This window comes from Thermobia domestica, chromosome 2 (genome assembly GCF_964235325.1).
Source record: "Thermobia domestica chromosome 2, izTheDome1.hap1.1, whole genome shotgun sequence".
Taxonomy (NCBI): domain Eukaryota; kingdom Metazoa; phylum Arthropoda; class Insecta; order Zygentoma; family Lepismatidae; genus Thermobia; species Thermobia domestica.
In genome coordinates, this window is record NC_137455.1 from 95722860 (window position 1) to 95747198 (window position 24339).

The 24339-nt window shown below is 35.4% G+C and overlaps 1 protein-coding gene across 4 annotated transcripts in view; it reads left to right on the top strand.

Annotated features, from left to right (window-relative positions):
- Cbp53E (Calbindin 53E) overlaps positions 1-24339 on the top strand; it is a 716107-nt gene that overhangs the window by 476057 nt on the left and 215711 nt on the right. For all 4 annotated transcript variants that reach the window (XM_081744047.1, XM_081744052.1, XM_081744043.1 and 1 more), the window contains one exon: positions 21925-22011. In XM_081744047.1, the coding sequence (XP_081600173.1) occupies positions 21925-22011 (87 nt within the window). The remainder of the gene's footprint in view (positions 1-21924; positions 22012-24339) is intronic.

A 24339-nucleotide genomic window follows, 5' to 3' on the forward strand; every position in this document is an offset into this window, starting at 1 on the left:
TCGTGGAGAGGACAACGATCAGACCTGCAAGTAAGTGCGAGTAGATTAACCTATCCCGAAAGTTACTCCCTTCTTGCCCCTTTTCACCCCCTTTAACATCACAGTCTGTTTCTTTTGTACGTGTTGGATTTCATTTAAATGCAACCCAGGTTAGATCCCGTACCTCACATTTTGTTAAGTTCTATATTTACAAAATCCTGGGCGCAACTTGTCGGATCTGACATCCCCAAACACGTCAATCATTAACTCATCATCTGAGCTCTCAGACCGACAAGGGGCGACTGCACATGGCGGAGATGTGGTTTTAACTTGTGTGAATGCACACATGTCTGCGACCCTCGATTTATTTTGCATTAGTTTGTTTGCCGCCCACCGTTAGAATTTGATGAAATTCTATTTGTTTTGCCACCCTCCCTCCACCCTCTCAATTTGTTGTGTTATTTTGTTTTGTGTGCTTTTAGTTATATTATTTAGAGATATTTAGAGAAAATGGTGAATACTAGCATTATGGCACAAACTCGACTTACGTCTCTAGATTCTATTGTGCGCCCCACATTTTTTCACGGCAAGTATGGGGAAGACGTCATTCGTTTTTTTGAGTATTTCGAATCTTACTGCGTCATTTATGAGTTCAATGCAGTAAAGAAGCGTCATTTGCTTCCATATCTGTTAAGGGACGGAGCCTTAGCGTGGTTTCTAGCTTTAACTAGGACAGACGAATTTGTGAACTTGTCGTATGTAGACATAAAGAGACGAATGATCACATTATTTGGTGGTTTTGTAGTTAAGAAGGTGACGGAACATACTATTCGTTCCAGAGATCAAAAAGAAGGGGAACCTATTATGACATATATTTATGAGAAGCTAGATCTCATACTTAGTTTTGATAAAGCCATGCCTATTCAACAACAAATTAATTTCCTTATTGAAGGGTTATTGCCTCAGTATTTTAAGCTTACATGCAACAAATTGTTTCCATCTGTTGATGCGTTATGTGAGTTTTTATTACAAGAACAGTCAGCTGAGTTAATAGTAAATTACAAGACGCTCATTAAATCTAATTCGAAAGAACAAGTCTTGCAGTTTAGTACACCGGAATTTATCGCTAAGATAGCTGATGTTTCATTGCGCGATAATTCTCATGTTTCATTTCCTCTCGAAGAACAACGGGAAAAAAAAGAAATGCTTGCACGTTTGCATTATGATATCTTATCCGCTGAGAAAGAATGCGGTGATCAACAGTCAGTAGATTCTATTCCGTCTCATCAACAGAAATGTAACTCTTTTTCTTCTTTTTGTTCCTCTGAATGTAAGAGTGCCAAGAATAGTAATAATATGCATGATAGAATGGGCTCTGCGACGAATACCTCTGTTATAGTTAAGAACGAACAGAACAAGTGCAAACAGAATCATAGTACGTCTCCCGCGAATAATAAAATACACTGTCCGGCCAAAGCATTAGAGTGCAACATGGCGCAAGTCAGGAGAAGTAATAATTGTAATGTTTTACATAGTGGAAATAGTTCAGGGAATAGTGAAAGACCTGTTTTTAAAACCCACACGATTACTACGCCTATTGTTAGGGATAGGATTCTGCCTTGTATCAAAATTACTATTGGAAATAAAGAGTATAAAGCGTTATTGGACTCTGGGAGTCAAATTTCAATTTGCACTAGAGAGCTCCTTCCTCCGAACACTAGACTTGTTAAAAGACGTACTATTATCCGTGGCATCTCGGGTAAAGGACTTGAAACTAACACGTTAGCTGTACTGAAGTTCAAAATTGACGGCTATTCATTTACGCATACTTTTAGAGTTGTTGACAAATTTGCATCTTCTGTTTTGTTGGGAAATGATTGGTTACTTCCTCAACATGTCACTATTAACCAGGATATTCACGTAGTTCACATAGTTAGGTTTGGGAAGCCTACTGATCACGCTTTACCTGAAAGTCATGCTATAGGCACAGTTTCTGAACAAACAGCGAACCTTATGCAAGCGTATTTCATAACGGCGAAATCTGTTACTTTGCCACCAAATTCCAGTGTTTCAGTACCTGTTCGAAAAATTAATGATTTAGTGGGAATTAAAAATGTTTTGCAACCCAATGAAAAAATCTGTTCTAAAGCCGAAATTTTTGTTAATGAATCTAGAGTGGATCCTGTTAATCCTGTCATTAGAGTAGTCAACCCAACCAACAAAAAGTTGTGTTTAGAGAAAAATCTTCATTTAGGTGAAGCCATTGACATTAGGCCGGGTGCTCATTATCCAAATGATACAGATAGTGTTCAAAATCATGGTTTAGCCAGTAAACAAGACAACAATAACTTTCCTGCTGGTTTTGATGTCAAGCGTGTGGACATTAACCCTCAACTTTCGGACGATCAGAAGCAAATGTTTTATTCTGTTATAGAGGAGTATAAGGATTGTTTTTCTTGGTCAGAGGATGATTTTGGATTGGCCAAGGGCTACGTACATGAAATTAAAATGCTAGATAACGTCCCAGTTCACACCAATCAGTTTCCTATCCCCTTCCATTTAAGAGAAGAAGTTAAAAAACAGATTGATACTTTGCTTAAACAAAAGGTTATTAGGAGGTGCATCTCGAGTTATAACTCGCCTATTCTTCTCGTGAAAAAGAAGTCTGGATCTTATAGATTTTGTTTGGATTGTAGAGCGATCAATTTACACATTGCACCAGACAGTTTTCCTGTACCGTCGATAGAAGACATTCTTTCGCGTCTTAGTAAGTGTCGCTACCTGTACTCCTCGAGTAATATTTTGAGACACAAGTATTTGATTGTCGTAGTCGATGCAGCTACTCGGTATACTATCTGTGGTTCATTAGCAGATATAACAGCGTCTTCTGTAAGTAGTTTTCTTTATGAAAATGTAATTTTGAAATACGGTATTTTCAAAGAATTAGTCACAGACAAAGGTCCATGTTTTACAAGTAACCTATTCAAGGAGTTGTGTGCAATGATTGGAGCTAAGATTCGATTTGTAAATGTTCAAGCTCATTACGCTAACGGGACTGCTGAGATAGCTATCCGAAACATTGAACAGAGACTGAAATCTGCGTTGTGTAATAAAGATCAAGGAAAATGGGTCGAACTGCTGCCATCTATTGTGTTAGCCCACAATTTAACTGTTAATTTATCCTCTGGATACAGCCCTTTTGAACTTTTGCATGGATTCAGATGTAGAATGCTACACGAAGCAATTTTGGACACCCCTTGTCAATTTCAGGACAATGCTGAACGTTTACAGCAACTTGGAGAAATACGAGACAAAGCCCATGATAAATGGTTCCAGAGACATAAGACGGCAACGAAATTTTATGACAAACGTCATTCGAAACCCAATTTCAAAGTCGGAGACAAGGTATGGATTTTGGACAGCACCATGAAGAAAGGATCCACCAGAGCTTTCAGTGGACGTTATTTTGGTCCAGGAATAATTCAGGATATTGACCACCCAAATTCCTATTTTGTTAAGTTCAAGACTGCACGAGGAAGATTCAAGGTTGATTCGATTGCAGTACAAAGATTGAAGAAGTACTACGAGAGACAGGAGAAGGAAAACGAGGGAGAGGAAGAAGAAGATAATGTTGACTTGGATATACAAGACGTTGTCGAGGATGCTACTGCGAATGCCTGCTGTGCCGAAGAACAGGAAGGAAGAAATAAGAGAGAGAAAGAAAAAGAAGAACTCTATGAGATTATTTTTAATCCTGCGGTAAACATGATAGAAAAAGAAGAAAATATTCCATCTGTGAATCTTCGTGAAGTTGTGATTGCCAACCAATTACCTACTTGGGCTGAAACAGGGAAGAATTGTTCTGGCTTGAAACCGAAGTTTGGTGCCAATTCTGCAATCAACAAGAAAATCAGTGTTTTTCGAGGAGATATCGCTATGATTAAAGCTGACGCCGTTGTCAATCCCACGAATGAATTACTTATTCCATTAGGAGGAGCAGATAGAAGTATCCAAGAAGCTGCAGGAGAAGAATTTCGTAAAGATTGTGAGAAAATACGTTCTTTAAAACCAGGACAAGTGAAGATTGCTCCAGGCTATAATCTCCCCGCTGATCATGTATTATTGACGTGTGGTCCCAGAGATGCGAACAAGAAGACTTTGGAGAATTGTTATAACAATTGTTTTGATTTTGTGTTGAAAAATCAGTTTTCAACTGTGGCTTTTCCTTGCATCGCTGCTGGTGCATTTCATTTCCCTAAGGAACCTGCTGCGAGAATTGCATTGTTGAGTACACGAAAATTTTTAGAGGATCATGTGGACAACGTAGACCGTATTGTATTGTGTATTTTCGACAAGGAGAATTGGGATCTCTATCAGCGTCTTTTACCTGTGTATTTTCCCTTGGAAGAAGGAAAATAAGCGGAAACTGTTTCTCTGCAATGAAGTTTTTTTTTTTAAAAAAAAAAAAAAGAGGAAAAAAGAAGACGGTTCTCAAAGGAAGATTTGATGGATTAGGAACATCTGTGAAGTTGGTAACGAATTTTGTTTTGACACTGGCCATGTCATTATGGAATTTGTTTTGGTTTGTTTGTATTTCTAAGTCTTGCCGGCAATAACAATTACAACGAAGATAAGGAGAAAAAGGAGTACTCATATAGACATCATTTTTTTCAGTCACTTAGAACTGTTGGTTAACTTTGTAGAACACGTTCTTTTTCTTGGTCATCTAATCAACATCTTATTGATACATTATGTCTAGCAGAAGAAAACTAGGGAGATAGACGCAACTATGAATTTATATTTGTTTGCTATCTATGTTATGATAGTGATGAAGAAGGAATTCTCACGTTTTTTGCATTTTTCAAGATGCATTTTATGATATTAATGTGGATGTAAAGAAGAATGAAGTTTTTCTTTCCCTGGATTTTGATTTGATCCTACGATTTGTTATTAGTTATTGGGAATATACTCAGTCAATGTATTCTTTTCAAAGGAATATACACTGTTATAACCTCTTGTGTGATTTTAGTGATCTTTTGGAATGATCAATTTTTCATCGCCTGCAGTGTATATAATAAATTTGTGTATTTCATCATGAAGATGACTTGGGATTTATGTATGACGAAGATTTGTACTTATTTGATATATACTTTTGTATATTTGAAGATTTGACTTGATTCCACATTTTCCTGTGGGTATACGTACTTTTACTTTCATATAAGAAGAAAGAAGTTTCTTTTCTTTTAGCGCATAATTAGTTAGGGATTTAGGAATATGTTTGGTGATAGTCTGTCATGTTGATTTCTTTTAAGGTTTTAATAGCCAGTGCAGAGGGCTATAACTCTGCCAATACGTCGGTCATTGTGGAACTAAATTCTCCACAATTCGTTTTTCTAAAACCTGAAATCAACATTCTTTTGTGTTGTTTCATCTGTTCTTTCTATGGGTAGCTAGATTAATTTTTCTTCTACCGCGTAATGATAATTTTGATTATAGAGTTACAATTTTATTGGAATTGGAGTTTTATTTACTATATATAGATATATACGTATGGATTATGGTTTAGTTATTACTTTTGTTTTTTTTTTTCTTTTCCCTGATTTTTCGTCGATTTTTATTCATTCCATCATTTTATCCAATTATTGTCCCTATTCTCATATCTTACGTGTTTTGGGCAGTCATTGACTGTATTCCCTAAATCTTGTGATGTTACTATTATATACCTGTCTACCCTACTCCTATAATCTACTTGTACTGAATGAACTTTCCAGTTATGTGATGTGTAAGGACATTGTACCTGTGATTTCCAGACCTACATTTGTGCTTAGTGATGCTGTGTTTACAAGATCGACGTTGCTGTGCTTACGTCATTTGACATTGACTGTTCTGCTGTCAACTGTGTTAGTGTGTGAACATTTCTGCTGTACTCATCATTTCTTATCATATGATTCTTTTCAGATTATATTTGCTGCTGTGTTTTTATCATGAAGACTGAATGAAACTACAAAGATGCTTAAGTTTTTTTTTTTTTAAACAGAAATTCTAAAAAGTGATTTTTTTTGTTTGTCTCCGAAATGTTTTCATTCGGGACTTTGATTTCAGGGGGGGGATGTGAAGATATGTGTATTTGGACATATGGAAAAGTTTCTTATTTTGAACAATGGGACATTTTATTTTAAAAGAACATCTCAGTCAAAAGCATCATCATTCGTTTCAAATTAAATCACCTATCGACTTGTTTTTTCTAAGTTCATTTGCCTTTGCTGTCTGCCATTCATTTCTTACGTTGTAAATTTTTCAGTTAATAAAATAACAGATTGCTTCCCCGTCCGCATTCCTATCATCACTTTACCTTGGTTAATCTACGAGCATGCACTTTTTCCATCGAGACACAAATCAGAGTGAATAACCGAGGATATGAACCCGGAAGGAACGCCAGACAAAATGGATTGAGAGACTATCGGAAGGGACAGTCGACATGGAGCGAGGGACGAGATAGAAGGTAGACCGCTAGCTACATTTGAAATTGACGATTGATAGCCTTGCTCTATCTTAGAGAGCACCTTTGATTCAACGACGATGTATTGCTTTTTAAGAAGAAGTTATAAGTTTGTCTAAAGTTGCGGTCTTCGCGAAGTTGGTTACTCAGTCCGGGTTTCCCCGACTCTTAACTTTGGTTACTTGAACGACCAGCCAGCCAAACAGAGGGATGGACGGACGTCGGCCCGTTGGAGGAATCGTGGAGAGGACAACGATCAGACCTGCAAGTAAGTGCGAGTAGATTAACCTATCCCGAAAGTTACTCCCTTCTTGCCCCTTTTCACCCCCTTTAACATCACAGTCTGTTTCTTTTGTACGTGTTGGATTTCATTTAAATGCAACCCAGGTTAGATCCCGTACCTCACATTTTGTTAAGTTCTATATTTACAAAATCCTGGGCGCAACTTGTCGGATCTGACATCCCCAAACACGTCAATCATTAACTCATCATCTGAGCTCTCAGACCGACAAGGGGCGACTGCACAGTATAGTTGTATCTAACTAATATAGAGGCTGTGATACCTTTACTAAGGAAATGTTGTTAGCAAATGAAAGCTTTAGAGGTTCATCAATGAAAAATAACAGTATTACCTATATTAATACCTCAATGACTTACATTCACCATGGAAGCTGGGGTGTTAGTAAGAATAAAGGGCGTATATTGAAAGAACACTGTGGTGCTGTACCTATTCCCGCGTTCCTTCGTTCATTCACCTTGTTCTTTAGCACCGCTGTGGAGTTAATTTTTATATATATAGGTTTATCTTCTTTCCTTGTTCGAAAAATGCTTTTTGATTCATGGATATCGAATTGTTGAATATCGCTGTTTTAGAAGAATCTTACCGAGATGTATGAAAAAATCCCATGTTGTAGTAATTATATGTCAGTTTCTAATTTACTCCTAATTAGAAATTTCATAATATTTAATGTCGATTCCAAACCGTATAGCAGACGCAAATTGTTCAATACTTATAGCATTTTGTTTAAATTTTCCCTATTTCGTCCATTTCTTGTAGACATAATCATAGACAAAACTGGGTGACTCTAGTTTGTCTCAAACTACTGTAGAAAAGATGAAAATTATTTAATAGAACACATTTGATTATTCCTCTCAATTAAAATTATAACATTGTTACTAAAAATAATTTGAAATTTTTGCTATGTAATATTGTTTTTTCCAATTTAACAATACTTTTTTTTGTCTAATCTACAATTATCAGACGGAAATACAATGCTAATGATGCGGGAGAAACGCATTGAATTCTTCTTCTTCTATCTGGTGAATGAATGGATTTGTCCTGTAATCACTAATGAATGCAGCCGACCTCGTGTAGATTAACTCTTCATCCCACATTGTGTGGTAGGAAAATTAATATCTAGACTCTATCAACAGGAACAGTTAACCACAGACCACGTATATAGTCGCCTGGTTATAGTCACTAATTACAATACAAAAAAAAGAACTTGTACTGCAGTATTAGTTTTTCTAAAACGAAGTTTATTTTTACCGGTATAATAATCAAATAATCAACTGACAGAACTATAGACAATCTTGTTACACAAACTCTACTTCAAGGGAGGGCCGCGGTGGCTCAGTGGTCCATTTCTGGTTCACTTCTGGTGTGTGGGATGTCTGGTTCAAACCCTGCTCCCGCCAAGTGAATTTTGTGATGGAACAAACACCATATGCGTGGGTTTCCTCGGGGGTTTCCCCTTTTCTTCCACTTTCTTCATTCCACCATTGTATTCATTGCTCATCATCACCGTCTCCTTTAGCCTAGCCACATAAAAGTAGGACGTAAAACTAAAAAATTTCATTTTCATTTTCTACTTCAAGGGAACAGTCTATAGTTAGGATTCTTAGTAACGTTATATTGTATTATGAAATTAGATGGTATTTGTATGATTGAAAAGTCTCGTGAAATAAATCACAACTCGGGATAGACAATTCAAAACATATTCTACTTTTCCCACTTTAATGTATTACTAACATTGGGGAAACAGCTTTTTTTTTTAATTTTGGTAATACTAGATTGTAGTAATGACATCTAGTTTCTTCGATTCCGAGAAGTAGGCTACTTATATATATATATATATATATATATATATATATATATATATATATATATATATATATAAGTAACTAACTAATATTCATACTACTGGTAAAAAGTCCTCACGCTTGTTTAAATTTCTAATTCCACTTTTTTACACTAATTTAAGGATATTGAATCCAATCAAACAATTTTTTAAAAGAAAATATTCATGCATGAAGTCACGAGAAAAATTACCTTAAAGTTTGCCTATTTTAATTCTCTGCAATATGTCATCTAATATATTTCATTAGAAGATAGTTATTAAGAGAATATATAGTCCAACAGCTATTTATTTGTAGAGATCATACGTCATCCACTTTAACTCCAATCCAACGGGACGGCAAGTTCTAGCTCTTACCTCTTTCTCTCTATCATTACTCTTGTGAGTTTGTGCCCCTTTATCTTTACTTTACCCTCACGCAAACGTGTATCTCTCACGCTTGCTTTGAGAGATACACATTTGCGTGAGAGTAAAGTAAAGATAAAGGGGCTTTCCCATTTCATATACTAAAAAGCACGTACGAAAAGTCCTTCCCTTTTCTCCTCTAAACTCTTAATTAGCTCACTTTGTATATAAGCTTACTTAGCTCCGTAATTAATTAGTTCAATACGCCAGTCCTCACGTTTTCAAGTTGTTGATGTACAAAGATTTCTCAATATCGATAGAGATATCAATTTAAAAAATTCTTTGTCTTCTATACTTACGGTACCTGTTCCTATTATCAAATTATCAGAGGCGTATTAATAGGCGAAGGAGAGGCACTAACAGTATCATATGCGTAGGGGATTTAGTGAATGCATTTTTTAAAAATGAATTCCAGAAATATGTAGTTTTCTGGAATATGAAAGCTACTCCAATCGCTCTTTTGTTCTATTGCGCTTATAAACTGTCATTCTTAACAAGAATAAAACTAACAGAACTGCACTGATAAGTTTGTACATTTCGTATATTTTGTGTTATTAGTATAGTTGTTATATTACCCGACAATTCAAGCTTACATTTTTATGGGAGCCCTCAAGGATAGCTCCGTTCTCGCTAGTCATCGGTATTGGGATACCATTTCTTCGAATGGGGACTTGAAATTTGCACAATACCACTTTTTACCATCGTTTCATAAAGTTAATAAATTAATACCATCTTACGTGTGCTCTCTAAGGCTGAGAGTAAGTTGTAACTATCTACAGCCACATTTGTGTTCATAAAATATTAGCACATTTGATCAAGCAGCCTGCTGGAAAATATTAGTTATAAAATACACCATAATACGAAATACTTACGGTTATGACTTGTAACCAATAATTTTAAAATAATATGTATTTAAGTTGTTACCAAAACAGTCTTTATAATCGGTAATATTTCATTGCTACGAATTACTAAACACTAGAACCAAAGGACAAGTTATTTCCTATAAAATATTATTCCGTATTTAGATAACACACATTCTGAGAGTTATCTAAATAGTACAAGTCCGTATGAACTTGGGCACTCAAGGAATTCTGAATGAATATTACGTCCTACAATTAGAAAGCAATTTCTTCTAATACTGCATTCTAGAAACGTTTAGAGAAATTATCGGCCTTGAAAACTGGAATCTTACCTTCATAATAACATTGTACGAGGATAAATGAATAAAAGTATGTGCACTCTTGTTCTAATCGTCTGTAGGTTGGCTGTACATATTTCTTTGCTTCCAAGCCGATAGATGGCACCATTATGTTTACTTATGACAGATTTCAGGGTTATCTTCAGTTTCTTTTGCATTGCGAACGCAGAAAGCTGTACAGCCATCCTACGGACGATTACAACAAAGGTACACGTCCTTGTGGACTTATCCTCGTATATTTTGATTACTTCGTTTTGAGTTTAGCCTCCCTTTCAGCAAAGAAGTTATATAAAATATGGAACCTCCAGCGCAATGTGAGATCCGAGTTACGCGAGATTCCACCGGGAATCAAGCCCATGTCTTCAGCATCAAAAGTGACTACGTTAACCATATAGTCACGAGGGAACTTTTATAGTTCTTTTATTTCATCACACAGTTGTATACGTAACAGGCAATACTAGGTTTCAAGTCACCCATTGTTACAAGTCATTACAGAAAAAAGTACCTACTGTATGTACTGCGGTATATTAATACCTACCTGAATTTAAAAGTTGCTTTTACCCTGGGCAAGGAGGATTTGTGATCCAAATTCCGATCACATTGGAAAATTATTAATACATATTATTTAAAAAGAAAATAAGGATGATCACGTGTGGTTGAACTCCCCCTCCCCTTATTGAGAAATTATGTGTAAGCTACTGCGTATATTCGAAAATTTTTTATCATAAGAAGAGATTCTAGTAGTAATACAAATTACTATTTATATGCATAGAATAGCTGCAGTTTGTGTCATTCGTGAATCCACATTGTCATGTTAGCGTTCCATTGACGTTAACAATTCAATAGCTAAAGCTACTATTAAAGTAACTAGCTGTCATGTTCTATTGTTGTTAACTGAGGGATGGTTATCAAGCCTACTGTCACATCAGACCAATATACATACGTATATACTCACTTTAACTAGGACACAAAGTTATTGAACATTGACCTATTATTCACACGTAACCGTACAATACTAAAATGAACTTCCCTTAAATTAAACGATGTGTTTATACACCATAGCATTGTTTTGTAGGTTTCAAAAAAAAATCTTGCATTAAAAATAATTTCAGCTGTGTATATTAAGAGAGTATTGTGTTTTGAAATTGATTATTATAGTTGCTTAACGACCAGGTTTTTTTTTGTGTGTGTGTGGATGAAATGCCTATCGAGGAGCAGAATAACTAGTGACTCCTGAGTTGTTTGGTTCCGATTAACAAACTTTATAAGCCAAGTAAAATGTATCGGCTTGCATACAATTATTTGGATGATACGCCGCTCAAGCACCCGTGGACAATCATTCGTTAATTGGCAACTTGAGCGAGCTCTAGGAAAAAAAAAAGGGGGTCATGCAGAAGGAGAATGTGGGAGAAAATGGAAGAACTCCGAGAAGAAATCGCAGATATGCTGTTGTCCACCATAAATTCCCATGACATGGACTGGAGCAGGAAACCCACGCATCAGAGATAGCATCTGAACCATTGTCCCTCTACAATGATAAAAATTTGTTACGTGCGTGCACTTGATCGATTTATCACTAACATTCATCTCCAATCGTTGCCAACCTACTTACTCACATTATTAGTTAATAGTTTTTTCTTTGAAACACTGTTTCGGATTCCATTTTTGTCTTTAAGATTACATTTTCGCCGCCCTTGTTCTACATTCACTAGTGCGTAATTTAAATCTATGGATGAAAATGAATACTAAGCCTTTTTACCTTACCTTGATGCGACACTTCGTCTTCGAGCTAGAGTCCTTTTCAGTATCGTTCAGGCAAACATTCGGCGGGTTACAGCTACAAATTTACCCGTTTGTGCACCTATCGTTGTCCATATTTTTTCATGTCTTCGTGTTAGGAATCATTTCTCAGAGTTCTTTGGTGTTACTTTCAAACCGAAGTCTTTGAAGTGTGGAAACTCTTCTGCATCCTGAATTATGACCTCATATGCCTCAGCATGGATTGGAGTGCTCTTTCTACTTTTAATAAATACTTTGTGCCTTTATTTTCCGCATAATACCCAAGGATTTTCCTAATTTATTTTGGAGCTACCCTTGCACCACCTCTGCACCACATTCAATTGTGCGTTAATGACTAGCGTTAATGGCTAGACCGGATGCGCAAGACCAAGACCAAGTACACCCGGGTCTTGACCTTGGTCTTTGTCTTGGTCTTGCACATCCAGTCTTGGTCTTGGTCTTGCTTGCAAGAGTCTTGCAAGTCTTGCTTTTAAGAAATCTTATGCTTTTCATAGATAAATTTTACTCTGGATATGAGATAATAAATTCTACAATGTGCCAATAGTAACGGAAATACAATTTATGTTTCTAAATGTAATATAGTTTACCTTCTTGTCAGTATGATGATAGTGTACACATAGGCGATGACCTTTATTTTTTTTCAATGGGTCACAACGTTTCGTAATCTTTTTATATTTTTTAACATTTTAATCCACTAGTTTCCAAACGTGGGAGGTTACCCCTAAGACGCATGAAAGAAAATCTAGACGGCACAGATTACTGAAATACCATGAATTGAAAAATTATTTTTACACTCTAAAGATGTGAGATATTTTTCTTTTAGCTAATCTTTGCATTGAACGAACTTCCAATTAAATATTGAGGTTTTGTTTTACTGATTACAATATGTACTCTATGGGGCAGAAACATGGACATTACGGAAAAGCGATGACAAAATTGAGGCTTTCAAAACGTGGGCATGAAGAAAAAAGGAGAGAATTAGCTACACTGTAAAAAATTTCGCCTTAAATTTATTGACCGATTACCGTCAACTCTCGCTGCCATTCGATTACCCTAAATTTTACGGATCACTGTTTTTTCATAAAAACGTCAGACCGTATATTTAGAAGCAAAATAATATTGACCGTGTTTAGAAACAAATTTGGTACCGTATATTTTACGGTAATTTACAGTAATATTTAGGGGTCTTTTTTTTAAAAAAAAAAGCACAAGTGTGTTATTACCATAGATGGAGTAGGTCAGTGGGTCAAGTGGGTCAAGTTTTCATGTGTGGGTCAGTAGGTCGTGGGTCAACAGCATGTGACCCACTGTGACCCACCACCCACCGTGACCCACTGCAACCCACCATCCACCATGACCCCTGTGACCCACCACCCACCGTGACCCACTGCGACCCACTACCCACCGTGACCCACTACGACCCACCACCACCATGACCCACTGCGACAAACCGCTCAGTACGATCTACCGACCCTCTCTGCTCACTGCATTGTGTAGACAGTATCTTCTGAAGACTGGTAAATTTGTTTTCGTTTAACTTTCAAGACCTTCATTTTCCTTCCTTTTCCACTTGTTTCTGTCTACTTACCTGAGGTGAGTATATCTAACCAAGTGAAAAAAGAACTTCAGGAATTTTGGATATTGATATTTTTAATTTTAATAATAGCAATAGGGCTTCTACTACTACTTGGCTTTCTAGATCTGTGAGTTTTAAGAGGAGCTAACAACTGGGAAAAAATACATTTTTGAATCACTGTAATATATAAATTATTATATAAAAAATTGAATGTAACTATGTGTGCCTAATCATCACAGTCAAATTGCAAAGTCAAATGAAATTACTTTTGGTATATAGTTAGGCCTTAATCCAAACTGGGATGTTATATTGCTTTTATTATAATGCATAATATCCTAAGGATATAGAGAGGATCCGAATTTTTGCGAAAAAAATGAGTATCTCGCCAACCGTTAAACTTACGGAGCTGAAATTCAGTGTATTAACTCTTTATTGAAAATAAAAAGAATGTGTCCTAGCATTTTTTAAAATTCTCCTTTATGTGTGTGTGGGGGAGGTGGCACTTTCTATATATGGAAAATTAGTAGTGAGTTGGTTTGTAAAAATGATCGAAAACAATCGATGTTATTTAAGAAAAAAATCAGAAACAAAAAATACAGTGCTTGGCTTCATATATCCATTGCTTTCAACTATAATAATTGCTGAAGCTTATGTTTATTATATGGAGCGCTTACAGCACAGGCCAATCAACCCATAAACTTGTGACTAAAATAGGCATAAAATTTGTACTGTAAGCTTAATTACACGGAAATTTTAAGTTTGGATTGTACGCATAATTATATGGAAAATTTTACACTTTTTTCCCCTATACGTTGGTCTACTTACTTGATTTGGAACTTTCAAATTTCATCCTTTTTTTCCACTGAAAAGTATTGATAATTCAACAAGGAAATTATTATACTATGATAATTTAATTTAAATTCATCGTAATTTCTCACATGGCAAACAGCAGTGTGGTAATTGAAGGGGAAGAAGGTGGGAAATTCCCATTCACCTCTGAACACTCCAGGAACCTCGTTCCCTTTCGCTTTCTAGACTGGGGAGGGAACTTGGTAATGGCATCAAACCTTCATGTGTAATTGCAAAAATTAAATTTATAAACAAATAAGAAATCATCAGTTTAGCAGGCTCTAATTGATAGTTTATTCACAAGATTCCCTATCGAAGGCGTGGTAGATGAAGTTTCTGCTCTCCATGAGTCGACATTGCCAACTGGCATGGTCGATATGGAAAAGATGTATGGTGATAGAGAGATTATACTTCTTGCTGATTATTACAAAACTAACCAAGAAAAATCGTTACCAGACTTAAGACTAACAAGCAGAAATCGGGTAAAAATACGTATTATCAATTTCCACGACAGAGTGCGAACGGGGATTTCCCCTTATGAATTTACAGATGACTGACATTAAAAATAGACTAAGTGCTCAAACATTGTCTAACTTGTTGTTCATCAATGTTAATGGCCCACCGCTAGACAAGCTCAAAGTACATGAGCTAGTTATTTCTTGGCTGAAGGATGGATATCATTCCGCAGCGGATGATTTACCACTAAAAAGTTACCAACAAGAAATAAACCCGATTTCAGATTTGTTTTAAGGTGGAAAATTACGAGTTATAGAAAATGTATACTTGTATTAGTAATGGTTTATTTGTATTATTCAACTTTGTACCTACTTTTTGGTAAGTCTCTTCTATGTTTTAGGTAAACTACTTTGAATAAATATTCATAATAATTGCAATTATGCATATTTGTAACTTAAATTTAACGTGGTGTTTTAGTGATTACACAAATTACAATTATGAGCATACTTTATGGAGATGCTCTCACATAGGGTACCCGAGCACCTTTATAAACTATGAAAAACTGATTTTTCAAGCCTTTTGTGAGAAAAATACTGTGAACTGAGAAACCATAACCTTTTCCATATTGTACATGGGTATTTTTCTGCGAATACAAGTTTCTTTTGGAATGCGTTCAGAAATTAACACTTGCAAGAATACTCTCTTAGTACAAGTATAAATTTTAGGTACACACTAATTTCCCCCCACCTCGAACTGTTTCAATTTCCTCACTGACAAACACTTTACCATTTTATATCATAAAGGTCAGATACACCGTTATTCTAACAGAGTGGTGCTTGAGCGATTGACTAGAAATTCAAACTCCGATTAGTGACAATTTCACAGTCTTGTTTTATTATAAGTGTAAACTCTTTAGTCAGCACAGAAGAAGCCGTGGATCGTGTTCAGAGTTGATGACGATGGATTTTGGTTAGTCAGAATAGGTCTCAGTGGATGAGAGTGGTTCATGGTGGGTGGTGGGTCACGGTGGGTGGTGAGTCGGAGTGGGTCACCGTGGGTGGTGGGTCATGGTGGGTCACAGTGGATCAGAGTGGGTCCCGGTGGGTCGTGAGTCAGAGTGGGTCACGATGGGCGGTGGGTCAGTGGGTCGTGGGTCACGGTGGGTGGTGGGTCAGTGGGTCGTGGGTCAAGTTTTATTGACCCACGCCAACTCTGGTTATTACCGTAGAAGATTTATGGCAATTACCACACCGATTCCCTATCTAGAGGTCATTGCCGGTCTAGCATGCCCTCTTGCTAGATCCAGTAAAAATTCTTGCTGGGCAATATATATTGACCCAATTTTCATCGAATTGCTGGAAACTGTATCAGTACACACACTGGCTACCAATAATTTTTGCTGAATGGATGCAACTAGAGTGCACACTGATCCACTACGACGTGCATATTATCCATAAGAATAAAAGTTGAAATTAATTCTTAGTTTGTAATATCGAACCCTTGTTCTGATATAATCTTGAACATACATGGCTTTTTTCTTTCTTTCTTTCTTCAAAATTACCAATTTTGTCATGTTTTGAACAGAACGCCAGAAGAGGGGTTAGATATTAGATACAAAAAAAAAACTGTAATTCTTGAATTTTATAGATGAGTTTTCGCACGCTTTGAAGATGTAGTTGGAGCAAACATCCATGTCCTTTTAAGATATTCATAAATTGATATTCTGTTGCAGTGTTAAGACTAGCTATATTGCATGTATTTTCGCTATGAGTACCAAGACTAATAGACCTAAAATATTGTAATCAGCGATTCATTAGATTAGTCGCATTATTACGGTTTCAGATAATCAAGCAGGCACCCGACAACATAGCTGAAAATGACTAGAAGTACGACAAAACAAGTGTAAAGCCATATGACTTCTCACAACACTGCCTACAGTATCCACTATCCGCTATCCCAAATTAGTAAATAAGTGTTTGCACATTTGTGTAACAATGGCATCAATGCTTTAAAAAAAAATAGGTCACCAAACTTGCAGAGTATCGAACTTTTACATATTTATTAAACGCTCAAATGTATTAACAAGACATCAAAACGGATTATAGTAAGACAGTTTTTTTATTTTGTAATATTAAAAACCAAAGTATTTTTTTTAATTTCTTGGGGAAACCAAACAATAAACTAGTAAAAGTGAAATATTTTAAATAAAGTATTAAAAAACATTTTGGTAAAAATAGTGAAAGTTAAAAGCAAATATTGTAAACACGGAAGACTTTTACAGGAGAAAATGAACAATTCTATTTTTTTTTAAATTTGAAATAGAAAATGATATTATGTATGCATATGCAATAAATCCACGTTTTGTATTATTCTTTTAAAATCTATTGGTTTCCTTTCAAGCACTATGCTACGTGCCCTATGGCAAAACAATGATGTTTTTTTTTTAATTATTTCTTAATAGGTACTCAGAACAAAATTAAAGATAAAAACAACATTTATAGAAATATTTTTCAAATAACAATTCATTTATCCAGAAAATATAGTGACAGCATGGGCGCCCGATAAAAATTTTCTAAGGGACTCATCTCCTTGGTCACTATATACCCTATTTCATTTGGTATTTTTTATTTGTATTAAGAAATTTAATACGTTTTTATTAGCTAGGGAAGCGAACTTCACCACCAGTCATATTTTGCAACATTATCACAAGAACTTTAGTTTATACATCCAGCAGCTTCTTAGTTTCGGATCGTTGCACTTTGCAGCGATCTGCTTGCCACGGTAGGCAATTAAAGTTTTGTTTGTTACCGAACAAAGTTCAAATATTAACATGGTGCTTTCTCATGCAATACCTTGCTTAATGTTTAATTTCCAGGATATCTTCAACACTAGTACTGTATATATCACACCAGAAAAACACGCACTAAACAAACAAACGAACAAACAAAAGAAAGGAACAAAACAAAACAAAGCACAACACATCCGAACCTACGCACCATCAATCCTCGCTTGGAACATGTGCTTTTTCTCTCCAATGCGCATGCCCGACACAAGTATCTGACAGGAAAACGGTCTCCTACCATTATTTTTGAAAAACGGTGAACCGTATATTTTTCATGGTAGCAGGAACTTATTTTCACGGTTATTGGTTACAGTGTAGGTTGAACCTAAAAGGAATGAGGTGTTAAAAAGTATAGCAGTAGGGGAGAAAATAAGAATTTTAGATGTAATTAAGAGGAGGAAGAGGAACATTGGCTGAAGAGGAACTGTATTATGAGGGACGTGCTAGTGTGTATGTCGGAATGAAAGAGAGAGAGGAGACGAAGGAGACTGTAGTTGATTGAAGGTATTAAAATAGAAAATTGCTATGTCAAGATAAAGAGACTAGCTGAGGACCGTCGTACATCAAAGTTTCTCAGTTGCAGCAAGTAACCGGCCAATAATGGCAGAATTGCTGTGATGATGATGATGATGATGATGATATGTTTAGCAATATTGGCCAAAAAAGAGAGAGACAAAATTAAAATAATGATGATTATAAACGAAATCTGCAATATTTTGAGTTTGCTTCTGCTTTAAAAAAAAATAGTTCCTGCGCTTCGTTCTTATGCACTTTTTCTAAAGACCTGAAGTGTTTCTGTTTATTATTTTTATTGCCACTTTATTCTTCGATTTTGTGCATAGTTTGCATAACCCATAGGGTTGCTCCGCACTTCCCGCAACAGCTTCGAAGTATACGTGAAATTTACTTTTTACGCTCGCCACATGTGGAGTAGAAACAGTAATAGATAGCGAGAAGCTGTGTTTTCTGCAATTAATGAAGCGTCCCAAGAATATACGGTATTTCATCCCTACTCTAATCAGTGGTAGATTGCTTACCTCTGATCCGTGAAGTCTCTGGTTAGTTCCCCGGCCAAAAATGTTGTACTTGATAAATGCAGGGGGGTATACCTACTTTTGGGCCGCTACTCTTATAACCCTTGACAGAAAAAAGTACACGCGATATAGGAGAATAAAATTAGACATATAAACTATAAACAGGTGTATTTCTAATGTTATATTATCTATTTAAACTATCTACTTAAACCACTTTGAACCGAAGTGGGTTATATCGGGAACAGGAATAGGATATAGCAAACATGATGGTTTCACTCACTGTCCTCATTGTTTTGGTGTACAAAGATTTTTTAAATGTTATATTAAAATGAAGTACGAATTGAAATCAAATACAATGACCAGATGTGAATATAACGACTGCTGTATTCACTGCCCGTTACTGACGGATCAGGTCCATTAGATCCGTCTTGGCTTTTTTTTCTAAAGTCATTGTATTTAATAATTTTAATATGTTTATTGATGAATTCTACATTTTCTTTGCTATATTTATTATTTACAAACATTCAACATGCTTCTTAGCCTTCGTTACAACTAAGCATCCACTAACATTTGTTACACACAACCTTTGAACGTTCGTTACATACATTTTTCTTACATTTGAAGCACACTGTTTTGCTTTTCCTATCGAGTTTCCATGGACAAATGTGACATCTGTTCTTGCAATTCTTCTTGGAGATATGTATGTCCTCAATATGGCTGGGCCCAATAGGCCCGTCCGTCGGTAAAGGGAGTCATCCATAATTGTGACGAAACTAACTCAAAGTGAAAACAAGATCTTGGTTGTCTTTAAAAATGATGAAAAGTCGCGAGAGCTGAGGTCACAAGCTTGTGGTGTTAAAATATAAAATTTTTTTTAAAAAAAATGAATGTGGGTCCGTTGTTATAGGGTTAAAATGGGCAGAATACTCTGGCGCGGTGTTCTATTGAAAGTTTTAGACAAATTTTGTAGTTGATTTCCATGTTGTTTTAGGTTACCATGAATCCAAGATAAATAGTGGATCCCAAAGTTTTAGTTTAATCTAATGGCATGTTTTATAGATCAATGGAGTTTTGGAATCTGTAAAGATTACGTTTGTAAAATGCTGTGTGTGGAGATTTGATCAGGTACAAAATATAAGCGGATTTAAGAGTAACAGTACTGAGGCCCAGGACAAAATAAACACCATATTTGGTGGCATATTTTGTTCCCGTGGCGACGATTCGCTGAACGTACGTCGAGCCAAATCTTCGAATTCATATAGTATTTTCTTAATCTTTGTTCTATTCTGCGTTTCCTGCTTCTTCTTCCATGGTTAGACAAACTAAGGCTTGAGCTACGAACGCTTCAAAGTAATTATATGAAGCCCTATCCGCTGGTCGAGCCCTTTAAAATTCCAACTTTTTAAAGGTAAATTATAGACTTTGAGTCAAGCGCCTACAGCATCTTTCCTATTTATTGTAGAATCATGGTTCGTACCTCGTTGTTTTTACAATATAGCGACCTTTCAAACGATACCATTTACATTTCCCTATCATGCCATGAGGCGAAAATTTTTGAGAGAAATCAAGATTTTCCTCTGAATTTTTATTTCACATTTTGAGCCCCTCTGGACCCCCACTGTGTAAACATCGTGATCTGAAAATCAACTGAAAAATACTAATGGTGTACTAAATGTGTGTAAAAAGTTTCAAGGTTCTATCTTGAATAATAGAAAATATTACCAAGGATCCTCACAATGCCCCAGATTACCACAAAGACCCTGATCTCAGGTAAAAAATCCTTAGACATACTGTACGTATTTATCCAAGAGTCATGTTTTATACCTCATTCTCTTTGGATTAGAACAGCCTTTCAAACGGTACCATTCACATTACTCCATCATGTATCTGAAGCGGGAAAATCGGGAAAAGGGGGAATTTTGGGTTAAAATATCCCTTTTCTTTACCTTTTTGCCCCTCTGGAAGCACCCTGTGTTCACGCAGAGATCTGAAAAAGTCTAATAAATACTAATCGATGGACTGAATGTTTCAGCGAAATTTCAATCTTCTAGGTACAAAAGTAAACCCGCCAAAAAGTAATAAAAATACGTAGGCCTAACAAAAAATATTTTTTTTTAAGTTATGACGTCCTGCTATGTCTCGACGCAAAAAGGCGTGAAGCCGTACGTAACGTGTTGTACAATGCCTCTAGACTTGAAAAAGAAAAAGAAAACAAAAAATGAAGTAAAAAACCTTTATTGATTCTTTCTTAATCGAATAATGAAGACACTACTTTAGTACCTAAAAATTGGTACTGTAACTTCAAAGGGCTAGAAGCTAGCGCATATGCCTTTGCTGCATGGAGTTCCGGTAGGAGAGCCTTACGCTAGTTCAAATGCCGCCTTAAGTTGAAGGAAGATCTTCGTCTCATATAGCCACGCTGCTGAAAAGATACGCTAAACGTCAACAAATAAATGATAATTATATGAAATCTGTTTTTCTAAAAGTCTGCCCGGTACCAATGGCCGTACTTTGCGAAGTGGACTTGGTAACCACAAAATTACCATTGTTAATAGGAATTTCTATTCTGGTATATTACAATGGCGAGCTACGCCCTCCCTGTTTACGCATGGTGTTAAGAACAAATTATATATATATATATATATATATATATATATATATATATATATATATCATTTACTTCACGAGCTGGATGAAATATACTTGAGGTTCAGTCAGATACGATTCGCGTTTGCCATTAGGCTAGCACTGTTAGTGTTGAAAATTAATTTTGAAACACCATAAGAAGCCGTTATATAATCAAATGCAGAAGCCATTAACTAGAAAGTAATAATTCTAGGAAAAAAGTGTTGTATATAGTTACGAATGTAATGCCGTGTCTGCACATAAATTTGCAGTTATTTCAGCATTTCGGGGAGATCAAGTCTTTATTATACCACTAACTTAATCACATGTTATGCTTAGGCTAAGTATGAACGTTACTTATAGTAAGAAGTTTAATTCAATATATGTCTTGCGATATGAAAATCAGATATCTTTATTTTAGTTTACTTCCAGGAATTTGATTGCATTTTTATAGTTTATTCTCTGCACATCATATTCATGAAATATTTTTAAAACTTTTGTTCTTTCTTTTTTCAACTTGCAGCTGGCTCAGTTATTGCCAATGGAGGAAAACTTTCTTCTGCTCTTCCGATTTGACAACCCATTGGAGTCCAGCGTTGAATTTATGAAGGTAAGACTACATATTTTATATATTCGGAAAATTTCATCGGAAAGCAATTTTTGTTATATTTATTAATATTTATATAATAAAAATATGCATGTGAACCCATATAGCAGAGAAAAAGCGTTCTATATGAAATTACACATATTAACCATTTATTGCATGGTAGAATTCAAATTTTATTTTGTAGCATTCGTTTGCTAGAATCTTAAAGGTGTTAAATAGGACTTTTCACTTTTGGACTTAAACGAACTACTACATGAATCAAACTCTAACAACTACTTTTACCACATGTATTTCGAAGCATGAATATGAGATAAAGTAACAAATAAAATTCTATCTTAAAATTGTCATAGGTGAGGCTGCACTTTCAATTCGCCTCAAAAATGAAAGCCAAACTTTCTTCCAACAAAAAGCTATCGTACCTTTGTATCCAAACTTCACACCACATAGCTGAAAACACAAACTAAAGTGGTTTTATGGTTGACAGGGGGTAAGACTTCTATGTTACATACAAGTACAGAAATGGACATTATAATGCAGGACACTATGTGACATCAATGTCTAAACATTCATGACATTTAGAAACGAATTCAAATAGTGCTATTATTTTTAGTTTTGTTATTTTTACAATGGTCGACACAATAGCAATTAATTTGTTTTATTGATTTAATTACTTTTGTTATTCCAGTTACGAAAAGTGCTTTGTTCCTTGATTTTGTCGTAAAATATAATTGAAGCAGAAATTAATAGATGCACCATTTATTTCGATGCATCAGATTTTATTTGATTCACGCTACTCTAAATCAAAGAAATATGTATGACAGCAATATTTCTGAATAAAATTAAAGAATTTTACTACAAGTATTTTTAGCATAGTGCTAACCTTTGTGCAACTGCCTCCTTGCACAAGCGTAGCCACAGCCTTTGCACACCCAAATGAAATGGTTTGATTCTCTTTTTTCTATTTTCATGCATTGTAAAATGTTTATATTTATAATTCTTCAATTCATTAAAATAACTAGAGACCGGATATTACATAAAATCCCTATTCTTTAATATTAGAGATATGATCAAAAGTAACGTCTTAAAGTTTATATGGGAGTTATAGTTTCAATTTAAGCCCATTTTATTTTGCCTAATCTGCCTATTTCATCCATTTCTGCCTAAATAACTGTTTTAATGCCTAATGTTGCCTATTATATGCTTTTTCTTCAAACTAATTCTTCATTGTGAAAAATATATATAATTTACTATTTCAAGACAGAATTCTGCTTCTTCCGAGAAATATAAGTATTGTTTGTGGTGATAAGACTTCGTAAAATTTTGAACTGCTATGTGTACTGATAAAGTACTGTAAAACTTTGGACTGCTGTGTGTGTATTGATAAGTGTATAAAATTTGGGCTATGTGTAGTGATAAAGTGTTGCAGAGAATGTACAGTATTTATCAAATATACATGGAATATATGTCAAGGTTCGTTTATATGTATACAATAAAAGAATATATTAACAAACGGGTGTTTCTATATTCTTTGAACATTATCTATGTCTTGAATTTTTTTTAATTGTATAGAGTATTTATCTTCATTATTTCAAGTTACATTTTAGTACCTATTTTACTGCCTATTTTTTAAATTTTTAGTGCCTATTTGCCTGCCTATTTTCCAGGTTTTTGGTGCCTAAACATCCGGTCTCTAGAAATAACATTTTTTCTTACTTTTAATATATTTAAAGTACCAGTAGAATGAGCACGTCAGAATATTATCACGAAAGAGTGATTTAGTTTTCATTACCTTTGTGCATACCTATATGAAAAGTTCAATTTTCGTAGAACTAGATCTACCAGTAGAGCGTAGAACGAGAGCTACCACTTTCAAATCATGACACGTGTGTTTGATTCGAAAGAAGGATACGAAATACTTGCCAAGGTACTAAACATACTTTCGTATACTCTGTGTGGAATATGACACTGGAACTGATTAAAATCCAAGTTTCATTTCTAATATATATGTTAGGGTGCCCCTTATTTAGGGTAATTTCGTGTTCCGATAGGCACACTCGCTAAATGTATTCTATGTGACGGTAAATACGCATTAGTGAAATAGCATATCCCTACGAGAACGTTAACCCGTGCCGACTTGACGACAAAGTCATTAAATGACGTTTCCACATTAAAATATAATTTATAATGTCTAACCGTATTAATGGAGAAACCAAAGGAGACAGAGGAACGAAACTTTGCACGAAGCAACTAGAGAAAAGACGACATTTGCCCGTGTATTGATGAACATCACCGGATGAACAGTGTTGCCAACTCAAGAGAAAGTTGTGTTTT